Source organism: Drosophila subobscura, chromosome O (assembly GCF_008121235.1).
Source record: "Drosophila subobscura isolate 14011-0131.10 chromosome O, UCBerk_Dsub_1.0, whole genome shotgun sequence".
NCBI lineage: Eukaryota > Metazoa > Arthropoda > Insecta > Diptera > Drosophilidae > Drosophila > Drosophila subobscura.
Genome location: NC_048533.1, coordinates 15,093,301 through 15,118,161, shown reverse-complemented (window position 1 = coordinate 15,118,161; position 24,861 = coordinate 15,093,301). Strand labels below are relative to the sequence as shown.

At 44.1% G+C, this 24,861-nt stretch overlaps 4 protein-coding genes across 7 annotated transcripts in view; 1 reads left to right on the top strand and 3 right to left on the bottom strand.

Moving 5' to 3' along the window:
- The window catches only part of LOC117899756 (protein doublesex), a 41,138-nt gene extending 31,804 nt beyond the window's left edge, over nt 1-9,334 (bottom strand). Inside the window, exons 1-2 of one of the 2 annotated variants that reach the window (XM_034810007.1) lie at nt 7,890-9,334; nt 5,248-6,667 (exon numbers count right to left, since the gene is read on the bottom strand). In XM_034810007.1, coding sequence (XP_034665898.1) covers nt 5,248-6,325 — 1,078 coding nt within the window. In that variant the 5' untranslated portion in view covers nt 6,326-6,667; nt 7,890-9,334. The remainder of the gene's footprint in view (nt 1-5,247; nt 6,668-7,889) is intronic. The other variant, XM_034810008.1, reaches the window with a different exon arrangement.
- Nucleotides 9,335-18,450: 9,116 nt separating this feature from the next.
- On the bottom strand, nt 18,451-21,563 carry LOC117896634 (4F2 cell-surface antigen heavy chain). 2 transcript variants are annotated; one of them, XM_034805078.1, is made up of 6 exons: nt 21,548-21,563; nt 21,048-21,137; nt 20,331-20,503; nt 18,991-20,267; nt 18,909-18,914; nt 18,451-18,825 (listed from the first exon to the last, which is right to left on the bottom strand). In XM_034805078.1, exons 3-6 carry the CDS (start codon nt 20,496-20,498, stop codon nt 18,588-18,590), a joined length of 1,689 nt encoding a protein of 562 aa, XP_034660969.1. In that variant the 5' UTR covers nt 20,499-20,503; nt 21,048-21,137; nt 21,548-21,563; the 3' UTR covers nt 18,451-18,587. The 2 variants fall into 2 exon arrangements, with proteins under 2 accessions (XP_034660969.1, XP_034660970.1); XM_034805079.1 differs by lacking the exons at nt 18,909-18,914; nt 21,548-21,563.
- Nucleotides 21,564-22,528: 965 nt separating this feature from the next.
- LOC117896637 (antennal-specific protein OS-C) lies at nt 22,529-23,136 on the top strand. 2 transcript variants are annotated; one of them, XM_034805084.1, is made up of 3 exons: nt 22,529-22,618; nt 22,670-22,847; nt 22,902-23,134. In XM_034805084.1, the coding sequence occupies exons 1-3, from the start codon at nt 22,529-22,531 to the stop codon at nt 23,036-23,038; spliced, it is 405 nt and encodes a 134-aa protein (XP_034660975.1). In that variant the 3' UTR covers nt 23,039-23,134. The 2 variants fall into 2 exon arrangements, with proteins under 2 accessions (XP_034660975.1, XP_034660974.1); XM_034805083.1 differs by having other exon boundaries at nt 22,670-23,136.
- Nucleotides 23,137-23,201: 65 nt separating this feature from the next.
- Nucleotides 23,202-23,862, bottom strand: LOC117896636. The gene is made up of 2 exons (XM_034805082.1): nt 23,849-23,862; nt 23,202-23,775 (listed from the first exon to the last, which is right to left on the bottom strand). Exons 1-2 carry the CDS (start codon nt 23,849-23,851, stop codon nt 23,203-23,205), a joined length of 576 nt encoding a protein of 191 aa, XP_034660973.1. The 5' UTR covers nt 23,852-23,862; the 3' UTR covers nt 23,202.
- Between the last annotated feature and the right edge of the window lie 999 nt (nt 23,863-24,861).

Here is a 24,861-nt window from a genome sequence, read left to right as displayed (position 1 = left end):
GATGAAGTTCAGTTGGCAAATCTTTTGGGAGGTCTATCAAGGCCTTCTGGAGCGCCCCGTGCATTGCATGCAACATTACAATTTGCGCGCAACAAGTTTGTATGAGCAAATGTGCTGGCAACCTTCATAAATATTTAATAAATTTAATAAATTGAGTGGCAAGAAATCCAGCCGCAGGGCAGGCACTTTTCTGCTTATTATTTTTAAGCACTTAAGTGATAAGAACAAATAAGAACAAAGGCAAGGGACAGCGGAGAGTCATGTCGTCTTTCCCGTCTTTAATAGCCTTTCGAGTTCTCTCTCGCTCTCTTCTGCAGGGCCTAGAACTTAACCAACTGATAATACCCTCCATAAAGGGGTGGATCGTGGGTCCATTACCAACTGTATTTGGCGGAAATGTGTCGGCAGCTTCATAAATATTTAATAAATTGAGTGGCAAGAAAATTGGCTGCAGGGCATACTTTTTATGCTTATTATTTTTAAGCACTTCAGCGATTAGAATAAATAAAAAGGTTGGGCCAGTTTTTTGCTCTCAGGGATACATTTTAAATGGTGTCTTAAGCTATTTTTTTGTGCAGCATATTTAACGTCTGACCAACATGAAAAGAGTCCATTAAAACTATCTATCGAGCCACTCCCCTAAAAAAAAAGCACGTTCTCATCGAAATACTCCCTACAGTCCCCTCCCCACCCTGTGCACTCGTTTGGGCTCTGAAGATTCAGGATTCAGGATTCTGAATTTCTGTATGCTGTATGCTGTGTGCCATTCCCTATAATTTTGCTCACTTAAAAAGCCATTGCGGTTTCACACATGTGGATTGGGTTGCATAATGCATCTTTCTGGTGCTTTCACGGCCCCGAAAAAAAATGAGACAAACTTCTGCCCCTCCGCCATCCTTCTGACGGTGCACAAAATTATAGGGGCCCGCATTGAGAGCAGGCTGAGGCACACAATGCCGATTGAATTAAGCCAAGACTTAAGACAGGGGCAGAGGCAGAGGCAGAGTGAGAGTCAGGGACAGGGACAGGGCTGCTCGGCGTGGCTTAAAGATGGGGCGGATCAGGCGATAGAGAGCTGTAATTGGGGAACTTCTGGATAAGAGAGCTGATTATGCCAGCATTTGTATGCAAATGCATTTTAGCAGGTTGTAAATACTCGTAATACCACACGGTATGTGTGCACTGTACAATGGGATGGGAGATACGACCACTCATAATTATATCATCTGGCAGCTGTTTTGGCCTCAAGCAGCCGCTCTGGAGCTCTGGAGCGGGGCTAGAACCAATTGGCATTGGCGATCCGTGCCGCGTTGAGTCGCGTTTGGGTCTCGCCTCGTCTAGACCAATTCACTGCTCGTAAAAGAACTTTAATTGCAAAAGGAGAAAAAATACATACAGACATATTTTTATTGTTCATGTTAAGCGAATTGTTCTGTGGTCAGTTCCTGGATGCGATTGCTTCTGGCCTTATAATTAAGCAACCATTTGGAGCATGCACACAAACATACAAAACATATGTACATATGTATGCATAATCCTGTCTTCGGGTGTCCATAAAGCCCGCGGCGTCCAACGCGGACTATTAAAAGTAATGCCAACATATTAACTGGAAATCTCGTAAATTATGCACCCAAATGACCTGTCAAATCTGCCAAGGGCCTGGCTGCTCACTCTCGAGCACATTTCTCAAAAAAATAATAATAAAAAAAGCAAATGCTAAAACTACGCTCGTCGGCGGCTTGTGGAAGCCATTTGAAACTGAAATCGAAAACAAAATCGAGCAAAATGTATGCAACAACAAAATATACATAAATGCATACATAAATACATACAAATAAACATACATATGTATGTATGTATGTATTTGCGTACCAGAAATACATTTTACAACTTTATTTTACGAGCGCAGCAAAGTTTTTTGTTTTTTTCCTTGGGGTTTTCGCGCGAAACGAGAATTCGCCAAGTCGTCGGCCCTACTCGTAAATGTTCTAAACAGACACACGATGTGAAGGGGGAATATGGCCCAGAGCGGAGTTACGTCTTAAGAGCCCGAAATAAGCGCAGGCGCATTAAATTAATTAACTTAAGTCGAACTCTATCGATGGCCCAGCTCAGCCCTTGACTGCCGATCCTTCTCGATCCTTAAGCAACGAATTCAGGTTGAAGTTTACTCGGAATACTTGGAAGAACCCAGCAAGAGTACATATTATTAGTTGCAGATCAAAGATGGGGGGGTGTCTGCCTAATAGAAGCCATCAAAATAAATAACAAAATGAATACCCTTAACCTCGTGCACCACTTGTGGGCCACGTTTAGAGAGCTGCCTGAACCATAGCCTCTTGCCTGCAGGTCTGATGACTAATGCTGGAATTTTGCAGCGTCCGTGTGGGCAGCAGGCAGACGGCAGACGGCAGAAGGCAGACCCCAGTGTGTTGAGCTAATGAGCCGTCGGACTTGTTCAGGTGAATGAGAAAAAAGGCTACAAAGTTGCCAGCATGGAAAACTCGATTTGGGTAGCCAGTTTTGAGACGCCCAAGACGGGTTTACACGTTTGTAGACATTGGGGCCGCAACCTAACACAAGCCAAAATATAGGCATGGAGGGGCATCCAGCTACCGTCTGTCTGTCTGCTGTCTGCTGTCTGTGGCGTTGTCTGTGGTGGCGGTGGAGGAGCAGCGGCAGGAAGGAGGATTGGATCGTAGTGGTGTGCAATTGATTGACAAACTGTTTGCAGTTGACAGAAGACGCGCATTGGCCCTGCACTTATGCTAAACGATCTCCATATAGTTGGATCGGCTGCCATGTCTGGCCGGCATTATGCATAAAGAATTCATCGGTGACTGGAAAATGTGAAACTGTGAAAATGTTTCATGCCTCCTTAGCGCTATGATGGATGGTTATGTTGGATTACCTTGACAGGTCTTCCTTGTAATTGTCCAAAGATTAAGCTGCCATTCGTATGCCATGTTGCTCGTGCTCAAGTGCAATTAGGCAGAGGAACGTGGAACGTGGAAGGTGGAACGCTGAAGATGGAACGTGGTCAGCAGACCGATGGATCGACGCTTGCGAGTCGCGACTGGAGTGGAGGGAGCAGAATGCACATGAATGAAGCCCTGATTGAGATACGACTAGATTTTCTCACATTAAGAAATGCATGAAAAAATATCAAACTAATTGCTGGCCGCAGGCTACTGGCTCTGAGTTCCCTTGTGGCAGCTAGTTCTTCGATCAAAGCGATCAAAATAAATCAAACTGAACATACTTTCAATGGCATAATCTGAACCTAAGTGTGAATGGCTGCGCCAGACAGCCAGGCTCGCCCTCAGGTGCCAACTGTTGACAGCTGGCTGGCTCTATGTTAATTGATTCCTACATGGCCCATCAGCTACTTCGCTCCGGCTGTCATTAAAAGCAATTCGTGACATGTGCTGTAGTATTGCTTGTACCTCGGTTTGTCTTGTCTTTTATTTCGCTTCGTTTTGCCACACTTCTGCGCATTGCAAGCCGCTCCCTGATTCGATAAACCCAACCCATTGCAAGATCAACCAATTTATCATCATTCAAAATGAATTTAATCTCGACACTTTGTACACGCTTGTGGCGGGATGTTTCGGTTAGCGGGTATCCCATAGTCGGAACACCCGAACAGTCTTTCAGTCTCACTTGTTTCCTTTTTTGTTTTGGCCAAGTCTGGGCTCGTCCCGGACAAACAACAACAACTTGATTAGGCCTTCTGTCCATGGCGTCTCTGCCCCAAATGCGTACGTGCCCCGTCGACGCTGTTTGTGGATCTGGTGGATCTGTTCCCGATGCCTTCCTAGTGGCGGCGGCATATTGCGGCCTATAATTAGGTGGGAATCATTTAGAGGCGAGACATACCACGACTCCCAGACAGCTTCCCTCGGCCGTTCATAGACAAGACTTGATGAATAAAAGCAGTGCAATTTCATCTGCGGGTTTTTCATTTTCAATTTTCCCTCCGCACTTTATTAAATGGGCCATAAATATATTTTAGATACCGACTGCCAAGATCACAAATTGAGCGAGTTACAAGATTAATGATGGATCTGTCTGAGTTAGTTCAAAGTAAGCACACACGTGGCCACGTCATTAATACGTGACAGCAGATGCAAGTTCAAATCAAAGCCGAAGTCGGTTCATCAATAAATAGGTTTCAAGTTAAATATAGTGGAGGAACTATTAAAGATATCTAACGAGGTTTCTGAAAGAGGTTTTAGGGTATGTTGGCTACAATGGTTTACATTAAAATGTATGAGGGAAAGGCAGAATAATTTAATTTATATTTAATTTATTTACATTCGGGTTGAATGCAGGCGAAGGGAGAGCCAAGACAAGGATGAAGCGAGAACAAGTAAATGTACAAAGATTGGACAGACACATAACAAAACATACAAAATCGGGAGCAACTTAAGCACATTTGTACGATATTTTTCATACTTAAATTTGGGTTTCGCTCTATTATCCTTACGTAAATGCACATTAATAATATAAAGTACACTTGAGTCTTTAAAAACCGAAAATGGGTATTTTCCAATACCATAGTGGAGTGAAACTGTGGATGCAATGAAAGATCTAGGTGGCCTGGCGCTAAACTTAATCCAACAGGGCGGACGATACTGTAATCGTAGGAATCCCCCACATAAGTACATTGTACATCACAATTCGATTACAAAATACAATTTATTAACCAGCAAAAATATTCTCAATTCAGAAGGAATACGATTTATGTATAAGATAAGATTTATATTGTAAATTGGGAAACACCAGTAAACCGTCTCTTCACTTGACTCAAAATTGTTGGGAACAACACAAATACCTAGAAAATAGAATCTGCCTAAATTGTAAGACATATTTAACACATTTAACTCTCTGTTTATATTTCTCAATGCAGAAAAACGCATTGTAGAAACGCAACAATATGTAGGCACTTGGGCACTCTGTTAAAATACATTTTATGTGGACAGGTTCCGACCACGAAGTTCGCTTAAAAAGAAGGGACAGAAAAACATCGACTAGTTTTCCGCAGCGCGACTACTTACACTTACTGCAATAATAATTCAACTTTTATTACACTAACGTAAACTTTTGCAGCGTCGCTTCAGTAATCAGCGAATAAAGTGAACTCAGTGAATGCAGATAAATGCTAAGCTTTTGATTCAACACTCCGATATATGTAAATACTTTCAAATAAATATATGTACGTAGCTGTAGTAGCTGTTCACTTACCCAATGGTACATTGGCGCCATTCTTGCGATTAACGGAGACTGAGATCGGCAAAATGGCGGCGCCGGATGTGGACGAGGGCGAGGGAGATGATGAATCGCAGGAGCCCTCCAGCGATTGGGCTGGTGTGGGTACCGTGGACATGTGGGGATCGGCACTGGTAATAACACTGACCCCGCCACTGCCTGACCGTCCGCCAGCTCCGCCGCTGCTGGATGCACTGCTTGAGGTGGCAGCGGCGCCACTGCTTGAGCTGGCTCCGCCTCCTGAGCTGCTGGTGGCTGGTCCAACACTTCCGGCGTTGTGCTCGTTGTGTGGAGGAGATCGGAGCGCCGTGTGCTGTGGCTGGTGCTGCTGCGGATGCTGAAGGTGTGGATGATGCTGGTGCTGGTGGCTCTGGTGCTGCTGCTGCTGTTGTTGCTGTTGTTGCTGCTGTTGCTGCTGCTGGTGAGCCACTGTGGCGGCTGCCGCTGCCGCCATGTGTACATGATGCGCATGGGCGTGACCATGCAGGCTGGAGGCCGTGGCTGGCACTGTCGCTCCTGCCCCATTGTGGGCCCCACTCAGGTGGGATGGCGGAGGCTGCGAAGGAGCCGCCGCCGCTGAAGCCACTGCCAGCTGATGTTGGTGCAGCACATGGCCATGATGGGAGTGGGTGTGGTGACCATGGTGCGGATGGACATGATGTGCGTGAACGTGGGCGGTAGCAGCGACGTGGTGGTTGTGGCCCAGCAGGGCAGCAGTCGACGTCGATGGAGGCGGCACCTCATGCATATGCAGCGCCCGCTGCTCGTCCTGCGCTTGGGCGCGGCGCAGGGCCGTCTGTAGGGCCATTACCCGCTGGCGGTCCGCCGTCAGGCGGCACTTCTCGCAGGTGCAGTAGCGGTACTTGCAGTAGCGCTTGTGACCCTTCAGGGTGATCTTCAGGCCATGGTTTCGACAGCGGGCACAGTTTGGCGGTGTGCGCGGAGAGATCGAGCTCCCGCTGGAGCTGGAGGCCCCGCCGCACACGTCGTTCTTCGAGTCGATCATATCCGAGTCGGACATGGTGTCGCTGTTCCAGTTCTCCTCCGAAACCATCCCAGAATATTCAAGTGTCCTTGGTCTTGGCAATAACACTCGCAGCTGTTGTTGTATGTCTCTAACACTTCAGTTGTCCGAGATGGGAAGCATTTTTCGAATTGCAAGTGGAATTATTTTAAGCACAATTTTAAGCACAATTTATGAGAATATTTTAATATTTTTACTGCGGTTATATGTGCGTACTTGTTATCCTTTTTCGATTAAAATATGTTTGTTTAAGTAATTATTTAGTAAATTGATAGCTATTGTTTATGGTATATTTTATTATGTTATATTAATTTTCACTTTCTGTTGCCTAATCCCCAATTTGTAGACTCTGGATAATAGATTGTTAAGCACCTGAAAAGACAAGTGAAAGATTTGGTGTTTATTGTACTTGAACAGAAAATAGTTTGAGAAATATTTTCGAATTAGTAAACAATTTCCGTGTTTGCATTTCGGCTGTGTGGATTTTTGATAATTGCACCCCGAATCGATGATGTAATTTGTAGGTATGCAATCGGCTCTCGTCGGATCGAAAGAGCTCTCGCCCTGTTATGGTTTTGATTTGGTTTCTCCATTATTTTTGCATGCATGGATTGTGCTGGCAAACAAATTGCATTTGTGTTTATCGCACGAGCTAATGTATCTCATAGTTTGCAATAGTCTCAGCCCGGAATTAATTCAATTTCAGATGGAGCGGAGCTGCAGGTGAAACTCTGTTTCCATTGGCCGCTGGCTCTTGCATGTTTGACCATTCATTAAAGGTAAAAACATTAGAAATTTCCTTGATACGATCGGTTACGCCCCCCTAACATATAGTTATACCCAGTTGAGATGTGTTTTAGATATAAGCTACGCCTTGTGGGTGGAGCTGGGCTTGCAGATACATTGTATCGATACGGGCGAGGGATCTGTCACGGCAATATACTCAAACACATTTATCACAATTCTAAATATGTATTTACCCTCTCAGTAGTTCTGCCAGATGCGCAAAAAATATCTACAGGAGAGTGTGGATTAATGGTTGACTTTTGACACTCTGAACTTTTCCAGCCATAAATGCGCTTTTTTCGTATGAATTTTAAATGTCTGGTGAAAAGGCCAAAGATCAGCTTAGGCAATCCAGTTAATTAGGAGTCGTTAAATGTATTTTTACTGTTCTTTGTATTTTTCCCTTTCACACCGAATAATTGGGGAAACGGGAAATGATTTTCTTGGTTTTCTTCATTCGGAATTAGGAAATGCAACGAAAATGTTAATTTATTGTAAGCTAATTCAAGGCTAAATAAATTAAATTAGCATTTCCTTTGGTTTCTTGCCATTTACTTGTTTAGCAGGTGTCAAGCCTCGGAAACCGAGGCGTATGCGCAATCATGGCTTGTACTTCTTGAAAATAGTTTATTTCACATTAAAATTTATCTTTTTAGCATTTTGAATAATATTTGGGGGGTAAATATGTATATTCTGAGCACTTTCTGTAATCCCACTCAGCAATAAAATTGGACTACAATACTTGTAAGTCTTAAAATGTATTTTAAATTGTTTTAAAACGTCAAACTTCTATAGATTAGGCTATTACCTGTTCAGCGGTATTGATTGGAAACTTTACTAATTTATTTATAAATTTTTGTGATATTATATTATGTGATTAGTTGAATTATTTGTAATATTGTATTTGTTGGTAACGTTTATGTGTTTATGTAGAGTTTCTTTTGTTTTATAATTATCTGTGTATATAGCTATTAGGATTTGTGTATTTTATGAATATTTTTCAATGGTTTTAGTTTATCAATCGTTGAATTAGCTTGAAGAAATTCCGCGTGGGCTTATTCCAATCAATTGACTCCAAATATATTGTTACTTTTTTGCTTTATATGCTGAGATATCGGTGTAATTGTCACACAACAAACAAAAAATCACTCGAACATTTTTGACGCGATCACACTTCATTTGCAAATGCCGACGGCAAACGCGAGCTAGCTGTCTGAACTGAATCACCAATCACCGTCTAATTGGGCTCTTAAATTTAATTGAGCTTCACAATGCAAAAAAAATTAATATTTATAGAGTCGCTTAGATCTGGTATCGATATGGATAATTCGCTGGAAAGGTTGCGCGCGTCGCGAGCCGAGCTTCTGCTGCTGCTGTTGCTTTCCGATCTGAAATCTTTGGCATGCACAAGGCAACTCGCATTGGGCCGCAAGACGCGGATGCAAAGAACTCAAAAGCTTCGCGGCAGAGCGGTTTTCTTGGTGTTGGTGCCCGTGCATGTGCTGTGCCAATGCGAGAGAGAGTGTGCATACCATGTTTGCCTGTGTTTGCGTGTACGCCGACACTCACTGCCAACGAAACGGAACCGAAAATCGCATCGAGAGAGGAGAGCACACTCAAGTGACGGTCTACACAGCACAGTGGCTCAGAGGTCCGGATTCTCGGTGGAAGTTCTGTTACATTTTGAGCCGTACCAAGAATCGTTGACTGAGTGGACAGGTATATAATGATTTCTGACATTTCTCAAGCACCCTTGCTGCAAGACTACTGTCTGAGGACCACTGTGCGCCGTTGACGTTGCGTGCATTTGGAGAAATGTGGGGGCTGCACACACACACACACAACTGCGGAGAGACAAACAGACAAACCCAGAGAAGCCGTTGTATATAGGCAGCCTCACACACATTGGCTGGTGGCTGTCGCTTTGTGGTTGTTCTTGTTGCTCTTGCTGTTGCTGTCGCTTTCGCTGCAGTTGTTAGTTGGCTGCTTGTTGCAGTCGCCGTGCAACTTGTTCGAGTTCGTTTTGATGTTGGAACGGGTTGCAACGCTGTGAGTTTCAGCCTCTGCTTTGTTTTATTTCTCTCTCAATTTTTGCCCACTTGCCTTGTGCTGCATGTTTTATAGCATTTGTTTTGGTTATTGCTTCGAGCTGCCAACGCGCGAATGCGTTATGTGCATTGAGGTAATGTATGTAGACCCCAATCAACAATTCGCTTTTATGTATGGTCACACAAGCATATGTTCATATGTATGCATGTAAATCTATACACGGACCGCTACCGGTTGGGCTTTTGCTCGCTGCTTTCCTTCATTATACAAGAACACAGCTCTATTTAAAAACTGTCCAACATAGTCCACACATAAACAGTGTGCGCCCACGTCCAGAAAGCAACAAATCGATCAGTATCCAAATTATAGAAACTGATGTGTATTGTGTACACAGGGCAGTGCCAAGGTAAATTTGCGCCCAAGGCAATTATTTGTTGGGTTAAACTTTGTTTTCACAGAACTTAAAAAAATGTAAAGCAAATAAATATTTAGTTTCTCTGTGATGTTATGCTCTATTGATTGACTAAAATCGAAGCCCCTAAATCTGCGGCCTGACTTTAAATTTCCAAGGACCTAAGGGCAGTACTGTTGAGATCATCTCACATATTCAGACAGAGCATTCAGTGTTCGTTCACCTCTTCGCTTGGAATTTCCTTGCACAGATGTGTATTCGATTTCGAATCGAGTTTAATCTAATTTGCAGTCAGGGTGACATTTGGATGACTCAGTGAACTGTCTTATCTAGTGCAGAGAGGTTTCGTGGGTCTAGCGTCAAACCCGCAGACGGCCGACCGTCTTCGGGCACCAGAATATAGAACGAAAGAGAGGGAAAGTGGCGAAACAGAAGGCCCCCTAGTAATAAGCAATAAGTGAGTGCTTCTATCGATAAGAATAACAATACGAAGTGTTGGCTTTCCTTTTTGACAATAATAACTTAATTTCGGGGCCTAAAGAGTTAATTACACACTTTTGCAAAGAGAGAGAGGTAATTGAGCATGCAAGATCTTGTGATAACGGAGCCCACAGTTCGGTTCGTGCTGTTGCCGACCGACGCCCCCTTGCGACCACGGCAAAATGTTGTTACTTCTCTTTTTTAGTTCTCCTCTGTTCGAGTATTTTGAAAAGTGCACACACGATCGCTTATCTTGCATGTCGCGACTAATTTGTATTTGAACAGAGAGCACTCCGGAGCGCAGTCCCAGAAAGAGGAATCGGTATCTCGCGGAGAATGGCAATTCTATGTTTGCTAATTATGTGATGGGAGGACGGATGGAAGCGGCCCACCACCCCAGCAATGCTGCAACTGCAGAGCCGGAAAATCGCTCATTTGGAGCATGCTGGTGAGTGGAGCGTTAAAGCTTCAGTTCGAGCTGCATGGCATTGGATTACAGTTGGGGCCACAGGCAGATGAACGTTTGCTTAATTAGTCCGTGTCAGGGAAGTCCACAAAAACTGGTTGAGCTTAGAGAAGGATCGGAGTATCCTAACAGAAACCAGATCTTCCAGGCTCACTGTCATTTATGAATGGCGATCGTATGTTAAATAATTTTTATGATACTTTATGGTAAGTGGCAAGTGAGCGGACACCATTCCGGTTGATGCCATACATCTGGCGTAATGCGAGACTTCTTGACCGACAATAGTAGTGTGCACCAATCACTGGATCACCTACTTGATTGCTGATCATTGATTATCCACAGTGACAAGAGCCACGCCGAAGTTCGACCAACGACGAAAACCGGCTTAAGCAGAGCTCAAGTAATGCCATTACCTCTCCCTCGACGCACACACAAAAGTGCTTAGTTTATTGCTAAACAAACTGGCTTCCTTCTCTATTTGCATTGCTTTTAGATGCGCGAAAACTTCGTACCAGATTTCCTTTTAAGGCGTTGAGGTTCCCCCGAAATGGACCCGACTGGATGGATGGCTTCTTGGCAGCTCCAAACATGACTTGTTGCAGTCGTTTCCTGTTTCATTTGGTAGCCAGACAATGGACGTCCCACTACGACACTCCGTCCGAATATCAACTGAACGTTATGTTGTAGTTGTAGATGGTAATCGTGCATTCGAGCATACTCGCAGTACCTGCCGCTATCGCCATTAAGCCTTGTACACACGAGCATTTATGTCAGGCAATTACAAGGCAGTTTGCAACGCCCACCGCGAGCAGTGAGCAGTGAGCAGCGTGCAGGGAGAAGGCCGGGCGATAGGGGCACATGTGGTAGCCGAGCGCATTCATAACTCATTGTGCACTTACCGTAGACGATGAGAAAAAACTCACAGGCAGCCGCGAAAGTTTCTGCCGGCGTAGTTCTAGAATCTAGATGTGTATCTGCATCTGCATCTGCAATCTGCATCGGCAATCTGCTTCAGAGGTGTGCTGCACTTGGTTATGCAAGCGAGATGATCTCCGAGAGCTGCGTAAACAAATGTCAGCAAGAGAGCAACTGACTGAGAGTGAGAGTGGAAGCGAGAGCTGAGAGCTGCTAACTGGTAACTGGGAGCCGGGACCTCAACCGCGACCGAGACCGAGTCTCGGGGCACTACCGGCAAACAATTATTTTTTGTTATCTTTTGCCAGACAAACCGTAGACGGCAGCTCAGTTTTCTACACAAGTTAACTGTGGCACTCTGTGTCGTTTATTCCCTTTTAGATCTGCTCCATACCGAAGATATTTTCAGACACAGTCTACCCGGGCAGAGACGAGTGGAGGGAAGTGCAATGCAAAAAAATAATCACATGTCGAACACAGCGCGATAGCCTCTGGAGCCGCACACAGCGAGAGACCGCAGAGGAACTCACAGACTTGGGTCAACTTAAGAGACCGATTGCGGCTCGGATTTGTTTAGTCGTTCTCGGTTAGTTATAGATCGTTGGGGTTACGACTGCGACTGCGACTGCGACTACGACCACGGAATACACACTGGCCGCAGCATGCACGAGCGCAAAGGACGATCGATGCCAACAAACTGGTTGCAGCCCCAACGAATCTCAGAGCAGCACACTCAGACCAGAGCAGACAAGACCAGACCAGTCCGACTAGCATGTGTTCCCAGAGACGAGCCCACCGACTGTCGCTGCTTTGCTTTTGGTATTTGTTGGTTTTTGCACTTTGGTGCAGCACTAATAAAATGAATGCGAGACTAGGCCGCCGGAACGACTTTTCAATCACCTCCTACATGTTTCGAAGTAAATAAATGTTTACACTCTTTTGAGAAGAGAAAAGAGAAGCTAATTATGCTTCAAGGGAATTGAATAACTCGAAATAAAGTCCACAAAAACAAAACAAAATATTTGTGTTCCCTCTGCTGTTCGAAAATGTTTTGATGGAAACTGATAAGCTTCAAACGTTAAAGTGTCGGTAGGTAGCGCATTCGAAAGCATCTTGGGAGAACGAGCAATCGAGAGAAGCAAATGCGAGAGAGAGAGAGAATCCACTGGATGGAATCGTTCGGGAGCAACATTTAAGCGTTTTTCTCTTTCGTGTGCGCTCTTATTAGCTGCGTTTGCTTTCGCGAATCTCTGCGAACCCGCCGAGTGTAGCAACTTTGTTGCCGTGCATTGACGTCTGTGTGCAATGCACCCGATCGGTTCTCTTACTCTGCCCACTCTCCCACTTGCTCTCTCTTTATGCCATTTATGGTGTGATTCGTGTTTGGCCGCCTAGCCGAAGGCCTTTGATATAGGTCGGCTGGGCTTCGCATTCAGGTATTTGAGCCAATTTATGTGGAGCCGCCCCGATTTGCGTGTGCAATGTCACACACATTAATCACATTCATGAGCTTCCTTCGATCATCGGCCAGGGCCAGGGTATTGTTCGAATCGATAAATGAACTGGAAAGCGGCTCCATTAAAATTTTGTTTTGCTGCCCGAGGTGGTGCACGCATCCCGAAAATTGTAATAAAAACACCGGTACTGCAGAGGGACCAGCGTGTAGGTCATTATTCGTTCTCGATTCCATAAGATATTCTGAGAGCGCCGCATAAGCTGAGACTTTTATTTAAATAATAATATATCTACATAATAATGTTATTTCAGATACGCGACCCAAATGAATGTTTTTTAACAAATTTAGAGCAAAAATCAGTTAGAAGTGAGGCCAGCGTCCTGTTTAGAGTGAAAGCTTCTTTAGTTGACAACTCCACTGGGATCTGGGCTCTGATCTTTGAATTTATTTACTCTTTTAGGCGAATCTGGCTCACGGTGACACAAAAATACCCTAAACAACAACAGTCGAGTGTTTGCAATGTTCTTTCTGGTTTTTTAATTCCCAACTAGTATCATTTACTTTAACGATAATCAATTAAAATTGATGATTTTACACGCATTTCAACCTATGCACCTCAGGACAGAGGGTTCCCAAAGACTGCCTTGGATACTCGCTAATAAATTAGCAGGGAGCGGCAAGCTAATGGCAATCGCAAGGGAAGAGTATCTGGCAGATACGGAACCGAAACGAAACCCGTTTATCTTTCCAGTCGAGTTGGGATTCGCGCGCTCTTAAAAAACTCAAGCAGGCATGGGCATGGGCCGAAAGCAAACAGAAAATACCCGAGTCCATGGTATAATTACTAATAGGTAACGTATTCACCACAGTGCTTCTTATTCGAGGACCATATGCAGAACGTAAAACGTTTGCTATCGCTCTCTAGCGTTTGCCTCTCTGAGCATGGTGAATGAGCTTACGGTCCTCCACTCAGCTGACGACGTTACCTATTAGTAATTCTACCATGCCCGAGTCCACTGTATTTTTAAATGCAAATTTTTGCAAAGAAAACGGCGAATATTTATTTATGATTTGCCCTTAGTGGCATGGCCAGCTCTCCCACTCATTCAGTGTGTGTGTGTGTGTCTCTCTCTCTTTCTTTTTTGCAAAAGTGTCTCTCTTAGGAAAGTTGTTTTTTGCCCTAGCCGACCCGGCATCGGTCTCTTTTTTCTGTGTCTTATTTTTACCAATTCCTACAGCGGGCCATCCACGATGGAATTTGTTGGAAAACATGTTGTATAATCTGAATTTCATTTTACCACCAACGGGTGCGAATATTTCTCGCAAGCATCATTTTCTTTAACTTTTGTCAACGAGTAAACATGTCAGCGGACACCGAGACAGTAATTGCCTTGATGGCAATACATATGTATATGTTTGGAGAAAAAAAAGAAAAAAGGCAATGTATAAATGCTTGCAAACATTTTTTGGACATTTTAAATGAAGGTGTTCACTCAAGCGAAAATTTCTACAAATTATGTTCGTTCCAACCTTGCCATCCATTGACAAACCGAAACACCATTTCTATTCTCTTCGAACACAACTCTAACTGTAAATGTCGACCCGAACACTACCACCAACGATTCGAACCTAACATGTTTGCCAACAAATTCAATCGTGGATGGCCCGCCCGCTTACCGCAAACGGTAGCGATGGAAACATTTATACATTTTACGCTTAGCTGTCAGTTGTCACCTCCATAGCCGCAGCCGCGTTGCTCGACACATTGGCAGCCGCAACACTGATAAACAGATGGGGACCCGGGAAAGCTGCACAATGCAGAATTCTCCAAACACCACTGTAACCCAAGTTGTCAACCGCAACTCATTCCCCCCACGTGCTCCCTCTCCTCAGCCCGACTCTCCCGCTCTCTTGCAGCATCGGCTCGTGTTCGTGTTTTATAATTGTTATGGCCATTCTACAAGTTGTTGTACATTGTTGGCTTTCCGCTGGGGGGATGACTTATGTGGGGAACGGGATCACCACCGCGTGGTGTGCACCAGGTAATGGCGGGGGAGTCGCGGATCTGCTTAGGCATGCGAATTGCACAACGACTGGCGCCCAGGTCTCAAATGTTCGTAGCGTGCTCGTATCTCTGCAGTCTGACTGGATTTCATCTAAAAGAGGATTACAGCCAATTTGGAACGAATTCGGTATGGATATATTCGGTGATATTCCGCACGTAGGTAAACCTTGTCCCACGAAAATTTGTCGACTGGTAATGAAGATATTTAGTAATGAGAAGACAAGGATAATTTTATTTATAATTTATATTTTTATAAATATTTAAAGCTGTTTATATTTATAAATATTTATAGTAATTATTTTATAGTTTATAAATTGCGATTTTGGAAGGGTAGGTCAAAGCGCAGCTCCAACGATTGAAATGGTAAACAACAAGAAAATTAGTTGGTTTTGACTTCTCGACAAAATTGTAACTAATCTATTTCTTAAATAAATAATTCCCAGACATTAAGCTTAAGCTACAAAGTCTTGAAATCGGTCTTAAAAACCAATTAAAAGCTGCATTCATTACTCGAGTTGGTTTCAAACAATGTTTAGCAGACTCAACTCGTGTGGTAAAACACACGCAATCATGTATCCATTAAAAAGTAATTGAGTTCAATCTGAAAATCTATTAGAAATAGCGAGTTTGAAGCAATTTTGTCATTATCCCCCGACTTATACATACAAGGCTGACATCCAAGAACATAAATGATCTATAAATGTTAAATAAATCTCCATCACTGGCTATAATAGAAGAAAAATATATGTATTTATTTATTCATACAACTTAAAATCAAAGATCGTTAAAACACATTGAGAAAAGTATAATTCTGTGTCTGTTTTATAACAAAAATTTGCATAATTTGTTTGGTAAAGAACTTATTTACCTTTAAAGAAGGAAAGTTCAAAGTTTTTGAACTCAAAACACGGCAAGGATGCGATAGAATATTTCATAAAAAACCTGTTTCATGGTACCATTCCTGGGCCGGCGTTAAGGCAGCTTCAAAAGCCCGAACGCGTGCGTTTGATCTTGGTTAACATTTACATACATACATATGTACATACATATGTAAATATGTATGTACATAAATACATACATAGCCTTGTGCATTTTTGAACGTACCCCTCGCTGCGGTTTAGTTCGAAATTTGAGATGTTTCTGAAGCCGAACAAATTGGTAGCTTAATGACAAATGGTGTGCCAAAAAACGTGTTTTAAGTCCTTAGCCAAGATAAGCCGCACTAATTTAAGGCACCAACGCTTAAGATTCTGACAGCCAATAACATCTACATACAGGGAACATACATACACACATACATCGGTATATCGAGGCTGTGGCCAGGAAGAAAAGGGCAAGAGAAGATGGCCTGGCAATCTGCATATATAAAGGCAACCAAAGGACAAACCTTTTAACCGACCAGCGGGAGGAACCTGGTGAAGCTGTGTGGGGAAAGTTCCGAGGAGGATGTGGATGTGGAATTGGGATTCGAGAAAGGGTGTCGAGAACGGCGAGTAATTTACGCTTGCATGCAAATTGAAAAACAGTCGAGAACAGGCATCGGACCGTGGACACCGTATACACACTGTAGAGGGTGCTGCAGCGGGGAGCGGGGAGTTGAGGATGAGTGGGAACAGCTCTGGGGCTGATTGAGCGCCAGGATGATGCATTTTAAAACAAATTGGCACAGTTTGTGAGAGGTGGCCAATGCCAGTGCCACCCGTAGTTCGGCCGGGCCTGATGTTGTTGTGGCGTGTTTGTCACTCAATTAGATGCAACTCATTTAGCCTCTCTCTCGCATTTGGGCCGGCATTTGTGTGCACAAAATGTTAATCAAAGCCTGATGGGATTTTTTAGGCCAACTAATGAGAGGCGAGCGACGGCGGTGTGGGGCGTGCGGCAGTGCGGAAAGTGTGAAGTGGTTGTCGGGGTTTGTACGGCATGGGGCAGAGACATATTGATGACAGTCGCTCAATTAATATGCAAAATTTATGCATGGGAAAGCTCAAAACAAACCAACGAACGATGCCAGCGACAAAGAGCTAAAAAAGAGCAGCGGCCAATGCAAAAGGAGAAATGCGAAAAGTGCGATGCAAAAAATCAATACATATTAGCCGCGTTATTTTGTTGTTTTTTTTTTTGTCTATTAAGTTGACTAATCCCATCGGAACATTGCAGCTTTAAGTCACTTCTTTCAGAGGCTTTTCCGCTATTTTTATAAGGTATACTAGTCATACGCAGAGTCCTTAATAGATTAATTTTGGTGTGTGTAAGAGTCCGAAAATGTGTTGCTTGGATGCTGCAATTAAATCACTGGCTGGTGTCTCTGGCTGACCTGGAATGGAGGGTTGTTACTGCCGAGGCTGCATTTGATGACTGGGCTGATGGAAAAATTGTTGAGACAAAATCATTTCGGAGGGGGACACAAGGCCAGAGCTGGCAGTGGAATGGAAAGGAGGAAGACACAAGGCCAGAGCTGGCAGTGGAATGGAAAGGAGAAAGACACAGCAGATACGCACAGACCGAATGCACAGCGGGCCAGTACGAAAGTTTTCCCACATCCTGATGATGATAATGATGACCTGCGCAACAATAGTTTGCATCCCACACAGAATACCCAGAATGAAGATGTGTTTTCTCTTACTCTACTTCGGCGTTTCTTGTTATTGTAGCCTGGCTGGCCGCAATCAACTGCACTGCATGTTGCGGTTCCTCAAACAGCATTGCTCTTGCTCTGCTCTGCTCCGTGGCTAAGGCTAAAGCTTTGGGTGTGGGTGTGGGTGTGCCTGTGTATCTAATCACATTAGCACGTGCGCATATCCTTTCGGCCCCGGCCTGGGTGGGGGTGGTGTTCCCCAGGCTGCCATTGCCAACCCAGAACTGTGCAAAACTAAAAACATTTTGGGCGCTTTGTTTTTGGCTCATTTCGTTTGTCGATTTTGATTATTTGTCTGTGGCTGCCCGCACAGACTTTTGTTTTTGCCAGCTCCTCAAACTATTTGTATCTCAAAGTTGGCCACCACACACGTATGCCACATACATAGGCAAGCAATTTTCTTTGTGCACTTCAAACTTTTCCACAAAGGCGAAATTATTTCGCATGCTTTCTCAGTCCCGATCCACGCACTCGTCTTATTCGTGGCAGTATTTCAACAATTACTCAATGCCGAAATTCTGGAGGTTAAGGTGTTGTTTAATGTATGCAAAAAACTATGTTCCCGAGCGGCCTCAAAATCTGACAGGCTGAAGAAATATTTATAGAGCCTTAGGTTGGATTATTCAATAGCAAAATAAGTTCCGTCATTGAGAAATATTTTAGGATACTCCAAAATGTATGATAATGCCTCAAAGATTTGGCAGCAGCAGATGGAGAGATGCACAGATGTGAGCTGCTTCCTTCTCAGCATTACAAACAGCTGACAAATTTTATAAATTAACTATTAATCATTAAAACTCTTTTTCAATTAAATGCAATCAAATAATCTTGTATATATTTGTATAGCAAGCAAGCTATTGAACAAGCAGAGAACTCTTTATATATTATGAATGTTCTCAACAAATTTTTTTGTTTTGTTTTGCGGCTTTGAATCTCAGTTGACGCTGAAGCAAGCTAAGCTAATTTATATAAATGCACATATATATTTGTGCAATAAAATAGTTGTATTGTTGCATTTACAACCCTATTTACTCCGCCTTCTTTGGCACATAGGTCAGTATAATGGCCGACTGTGGTGCCACCTTCAGCTCGCTGAGGCTGACTTTGCCTAGAGGCGTCACCTTTTCGACATCCTCGTAGTTATTGAAATTCTCACTGAACACCGAGACGGTCATTTTGTCGGGCAGTTCGCTGGTTATGTTGCTGGACTGTGGCGAGTCGGTGGGATTGAAGATCACTAAGTAGCCAGGATTGCCAGACTTGATTCTGCGGAAAGAGAAAAAATCAATGAGAAAAATGTTCAAGTCAGGAAATGTGTCAAAATGTGTTAGCTGAAGTCATGGATTTACCTCTGCCTTCAATTGGCAAGCATGAAGAAGTTAATAGGATTAATGTCAAGTAAAGAAAAGAAAGAGGAAAAAGGAATTTTACCTTGAGAAGGCCACCAGAGGATCAGCCTCATAGAGCTGCAGCTCGCCGTGCATGTACGAGGCCGAGTGACGCAGCTGTTCGATGTGCTTGTAAGTCTTCTCGGTTACATTCTGATACTCGATGGCGTCCACCGACACCACGGGCACGCCTGGCAACATGGAGAGGAACAGGGCCAGCGCTGACGGGTCATGGGGCGTGTCCACGTAGACATCACGGAAGTTCCACTGCAGCCAGCTGCCGTTGCCCGCTTGGAAGAGAGTATTCTCGAGATCCTTGAACAGAGATTTCTCTGGCTTCGATTTGCTGAGCACTTTCACAAAGTCGCCGTACATGGGCAGATCAATGCCGTTGGCACCAGCAACATCACTCAACTGGTACACCTGTGGCTGTATGATGTCCTCGGCCACCGAGAGGAACGCATCGGCGGAGGCATTCTTGACAATGCTCAGATAGTCATAGAGGACATCGCCCAGGCCAGACTGGAAGGTGGTCTGCTTGTGGTCGTAGAAGCCATATTCGCTGGGTCCCAGATTAAGATCCTTGGGCACGGCAGAGTTCACCTCATCCTCGAGGCTATCGGAGAGCACAAAGAACTTGGTGTTCTTCAGGCGGAAGCCTTGCACGCCCAGTCCCACCAGATGCCTCAGCACCCCTCCAAACTCGTTCCTTATCAGCGTGCTGTTCATTTTCAGATCGTAGAAGCCGTCTTGGAACTGCGAGAGCACATAGCTGCCATCCAGCTGTTCCCAGGCGGAGCGATTGCCGCCCACCTTCAGCCAGTTGGTGGGTGGGCTCGTTCTTCCGCTCACCCAGACAAAGGCGGCACGCTTTTCCTGGTTCTCGAGTGCCTCCTGCACCAGCTTCGACTCCTTGCCCACATAGTTGGGAGTCAAATCGAGGATCACCTTCACATCGCTGGCCTCATATTGAGCCACCAGTTGCTTGATTTGTTTCTCCACTTCAGGCGACTTAACACTGTAGGTCAGAGCAGCGGGCAGCTCATAGATCGCTCCTGTGGCATGGATTTTCTGGGCAGTCTGAACGTCATCCGGCTTGGCAGCATCAATGCCAGCGAACTTCGCGTGGGGTCCGCGCTTGAACCAGGGCAAGGGCTGCGGAGCAGCGCACTTGGGTGCTCCAATGATGATGAGTATGGCGCCCACCAGCATGGCGGCCCAAATGGCCCAGAAACCGACAAAGAAAATCCAGCGCAAGCGCACCCAGAACGGATCGTTGGCGTACTTCATGAGCTCCTCCTTGCTCATGCCCGTAAAGGCCTAACAAAAAGGAAATCCCCGATTAGTAATCTGACTTCCCGCTCGAACTTCGTCTACACTTACAGCCTTGCCGTTAACGTTGCCAATGTCAATCTTGGCATCTCCATTCTGGTGATCGCCCTTGATGAATTTGACCTCATCTCGTCCGGCCAGCTTCTGTTCGGGCCCGCCAGAGCCCAGCATTTGCTCGTCGGCGCCATCCGCTACAGCAATCTTCTCCTCTTGCACCATGTCGACTGAAAAGTGAATGGTTTTAAATTGACTCTAATCAGCCTTAATTGAAATTGAATTAAAAAAGCTAGCAAAGTTCTCGTGCGCGACTTTCTCTTTTTTAGGTTACGTTGAAAACTCAGCTGGGAATTTGCAGCCACAAATGTGCTTACATACATATGAATGTACATACATATGTACATACAGATGTGTAAATGGAAACTCCCAATCACAGTTTTTCTTGTGGAATTTTATCAGCGAAGCGTTGCTGACGTCATAACTTGCGTTTGCGCTCAGCCATAAAACTTGGCATTGTTCTGATAAAATCAATATCAAAGCGTCACAGCATCATACATAATTTTAGTATCTGTCTGTTTTTACGCGCATTTTTACATATGTACATATGTACGTACATTTGTACATGCATTCATACTTGCAAATTAATGTACACAAGTATGTAGTACATACAAAAGTATGTACCCACAAATGTATAGTGCAATGGCTTCTTTGTTACGTCAGCAACGTGGTTTTCTCACATTATTTACAGTCACGTAAATTCTTTATATTTACCTGTTTCGGGGTTTGATGTGCTGCTTTGGTTTGGTTTATCCTCGGCTATAACTTTATAAACTTCTGTGGAATCCACGGGCGTCGCTGCAGCTGCAATTAAAAATGTATAAAATGCAGACTTATCGATAAGATAGACCTTAGAAATATACCGAAATATACTGTAAATATACCGTAGTCTTAAATCATATTCCGCGATTTTGATCTTCTGTTTAATATTACTGGCAATCTATGACATTCAGCCCAGAAACTATAATTTAATGCGATGGACGAATCAATTTTTTAAAATATTGTCTAGCTTTCAGGACTTGCATTTGTCGTATTGCTTTTAAAATAAATCTAAAAATTGTATAAATGCAGATTTATACCGAAAATATACGGATGAAAAACGAACTTAACCCACGTAATCCCCTCTATTTTACCACGCTAACGAAAGCTGATGGCTACAGTCGTGGCGTGGGCATCTTTCAAATGTTTCCCTACAACTAAATTTGCATACAAACCTGTAACGGGCAATGTAGCCGAACTCTGCAAAACAATAATTATTTAGTTAACTTTGTTAAAGAAAATAATGAACTCCAAAGCTTACCTTGCAGGCGGTGCCACCTAAGCGCTTTAGGCGAGAAAATAAATTCATGACGAGATTTGTGTTGCGGCTTGCAATCTGCAAAAATGACACTATTCACGTTACGCACTTTAAATTCACTTAACTTACTTTAAAATTGATTTATTAATAGTTCTCACAACATATATTTATATGATTAGCACATAATTCGATTCAATTTCACGACAAATATTGAACAGAATTGCGTCAAATCGCGGACAACTGCCTGGCTGGAGGCCTGCATCGAAAATGAAAATGAAATTGCAGCTACTTCACGATCAGTGCATCGATCCCAGTGTCTGCCCAGCCTCTCGACCGCAATCTCTCTGCGAAATTCATTTAATTATAAAGTCCGCATGGTGAATAAAACGCGTTCCGTGCGTTTAAGTACAATTTATGTGCCTGTGGCAGTGGCCGGAGCGAGCCGGGCCCCGAAACTACCTGCATGCGTGCCAGCCACCACGGGCTTACCTGTGTGTGCGAGAGCGGGTGCGAGTGTGCGAGAGCGCTGCGTGTGAGCGAGTGCGACTGAGCAAGACTTTGCAAAATTGTCCAGCAAGTTGTTGGGGCTCAGTTCTGAACTGGGCTGGGCAAAAACTGCACTGGTCAGCACATTCCAAGCCCAAAATGTGCAGCGTCTCATGTTTGAAGAGGCTGCTGCAAAAGTTATTTACGTAGCCATGACCCCCACCCCTCCCACTCCCGCATCAGCAAGGTTGACAGCTAGAACTTCAAATTGATCAATTTGGGGTGGGGGAGGGAGCGTGGTGCATATTCGATTACGGTTCCCATTATGCGACATGCAAGCGTCATTAGACAATTAGATTAGAGAACTATAAATATCGCCAGCGGGTGGGCAGTTTGTTAAATTTTTGTCACAATGGGTTTTCACGTGGGACGACAGATGCTGCTCGCTTCCTTCCTGCTGGTGCTGCTGCAAGTGGCGCTACCAACGGAGGCCAGGCCACAGGTGACAAATGAGTTTGAATCCAGCATAAACTGAACAGTGTCCGCCCACCAGGAAGTCATAACAGTTGCTGGCGAGGAGACCGAAACCGAGGTGGTGATCAAAAAGGATGGCGATGGCGACGACGATGATTCATCCTCTGAGGAAACAGTCGAGGACTCGGAAGAGGCTGGGCGCAGGCGACGCGAGGTTGGCACGGACAATGAGCTGCTGCCTCGCGCGGGAATTCCAGGTTTGCCAGATCCGGCCACCATAATCAAGATCGCTGAGATTATTCAATCCGTAGGCCAGCAAATCGTTCCAATACTGCTGGAGGCGATACTACCCAGCACGGACGCAGTCGGTGATCGCATAGCCAGGTCTCTGCACCTTCTGAACAACTTTAAGAGCAGCTTCGATGGGGTTCCCGATGAGATGAAGTAAAGTTCAAGAACAGAGCCGAAAACTGTTTCGTCTGTGGTGACTTTGGAACCCTCAGATACTGGCAGATAAAGGATAAAAGTATCTAGAAATAGCAGTAAAAATTGATCAAGGAAAAACTATTTCCATGAAAGTAAATATGTATATTTCTGTTAAACCATTTCTGTTTATTTGGTGAAGATATAAATGCTTTGGAATCCAGCTATTTGATCGCAATTCCTTTCCACCTGATCCAACAGCAGATCGAGCAGCATGTCCATGGTGTCCTGTATGCTGGAGCTGCAATAGAGATTCCCCGCCAGCATCCTTGGATACAGTGGATGCAGTTTCTTGTCAGCGCACAGCTGCTCCAGCCGTTTCGTAATCGCATCCAGGATACCCTTCACGACATGCGCCGCAAAATCCTTCTCCTTGAATATATTCTGGCAGTTGGCAAAGAAAGCAGTGGCCGGCTGCTGATTACCAACTAGACTTAGATGTCGATGTCTGAGCAGCGTTTTTTCTTCCCAAAACATATCGTAGTCCGTGCTGTTGGGTTTAACGGCCGCTTTCTCGGCGTCAGTACGCCTTAAAGTTATTCTGGGCTCTGCATAGTACTCAATGGCAACGAAAGGATTGGCATACGACCGAGCTCTAGCGCTCCTGTGCAGTCTATGATGTCTTCTATTGCCTGCCACAGAGCTGACCAAAAGTAGGAGCAGCAGAGGGCACAGTGACAAGAACAGAACGTTACCAAAGCGCTTAGAAAAAGTTGAGAGAAGTGGAATAATTCTGTACGAAAATGTAGTTTATGCTTTCTGGCAGCCGTCTTACCATCTTTAGCGCTTTCAAACTCAATTGATAAATGCCAGTATGCCAGCTGGGGTTAACCAAACTGCTCCAAACTTCACCACTAACTGACGATTTTCCGGCACTTAGTTGTACTTGATTTGATTTCATGCAACGAAATTGTATTCACTTGGAACGAAGTTTGGGCTATTCGCATGTTCCTTACATATTTATACATTATAATATCTGTATGTAAGAGCTGCATCTTCCAGCTCCCATTGCTGCCTTCAAAAAATGCAAATGAAGCTGAGCTGCAGACTAAAATAATGCTACCCTCATGATTCCTTCGTGATTCCTTTAATGGCCATCGATATTCGTGTATGCAAAATTAGCTGTTTGCACATGCAAGCCCTAAGCTACATCTTACATACATATACAATGTTTTCATTAGCATTGATGACCCGCTTCTTAAGCGCATTCGGAAGTCGTGCATTAGCTGCTAATGAAATAATTATATGACAGCGCCTCAGCATCCCAGGGTTATTTTTATCCAAGCCTCTTTGTGTCCCAGTCGCCAGTCCTGTATTGTTTTGCATATACTTTCAACAAAGTATTGATGGCCGCAACATCTGCATCACAGGCTTTTGGTTACTATCCAGTGTGCAAATTTGGAGCGGGCTTCTGTTGGCTTTAACATAAACAAGCCTCAAGGGTAGGAGGAGCTCTCATTTGCACAACATTTGTGTCCTCACAAATGATTTTGTATATGTTATTTTAGTATCTTCATCGGACAAACTCGTATTTATGCATTAAATGTTTACAAAAACTAAATGCAATCGAGTTTATGTAAAGACCTTTAATCGCTTTTTCGTTAACACCTCGTGTTTAGCTTTAATAGATTCAATCTTTGTACATATTTACATTTACATACAAAACCATGCAAGTCGAATCGTATGCAATTTTTGATTAAATATAAAGCTGAAATTTACACCATAAATACGAGGTTGTGTTCGCTTGGAATGCCTATCCTCTGACTTTGTTATAAGTATGGTACATAA

Excerpts from the sequence above, each read along its gene's own strand:
- LOC117896634 (XM_034805078.1), bottom strand. The coding sequence starts at position 20,498 with ATGGTGCAAGAGGAGAAGATTGCTGTAGCGGATGGCGCCGACGAGCAA. Across the intron at positions 20,268-20,330 it reads GCAACGTTAACGGCAAGGCT|GCCTTTACGGGCATGAGCAA; the intron begins GTAAGTGTAGAC and ends CCTTTTTGTTAG.
- LOC117896637 (XM_034805083.1), top strand. The coding sequence starts at position 22,529 with ATGGGTTTTCACGTGGGACGACAGATGCTGCTCGCTTCCTTCCTGCTG. Across the intron at positions 22,619-22,669 it reads CAACGGAGGCCAGGCCACAG|GAAGTCATAACAGTTGCTGG; the intron begins GTGACAAATGAG and ends TCCGCCCACCAG.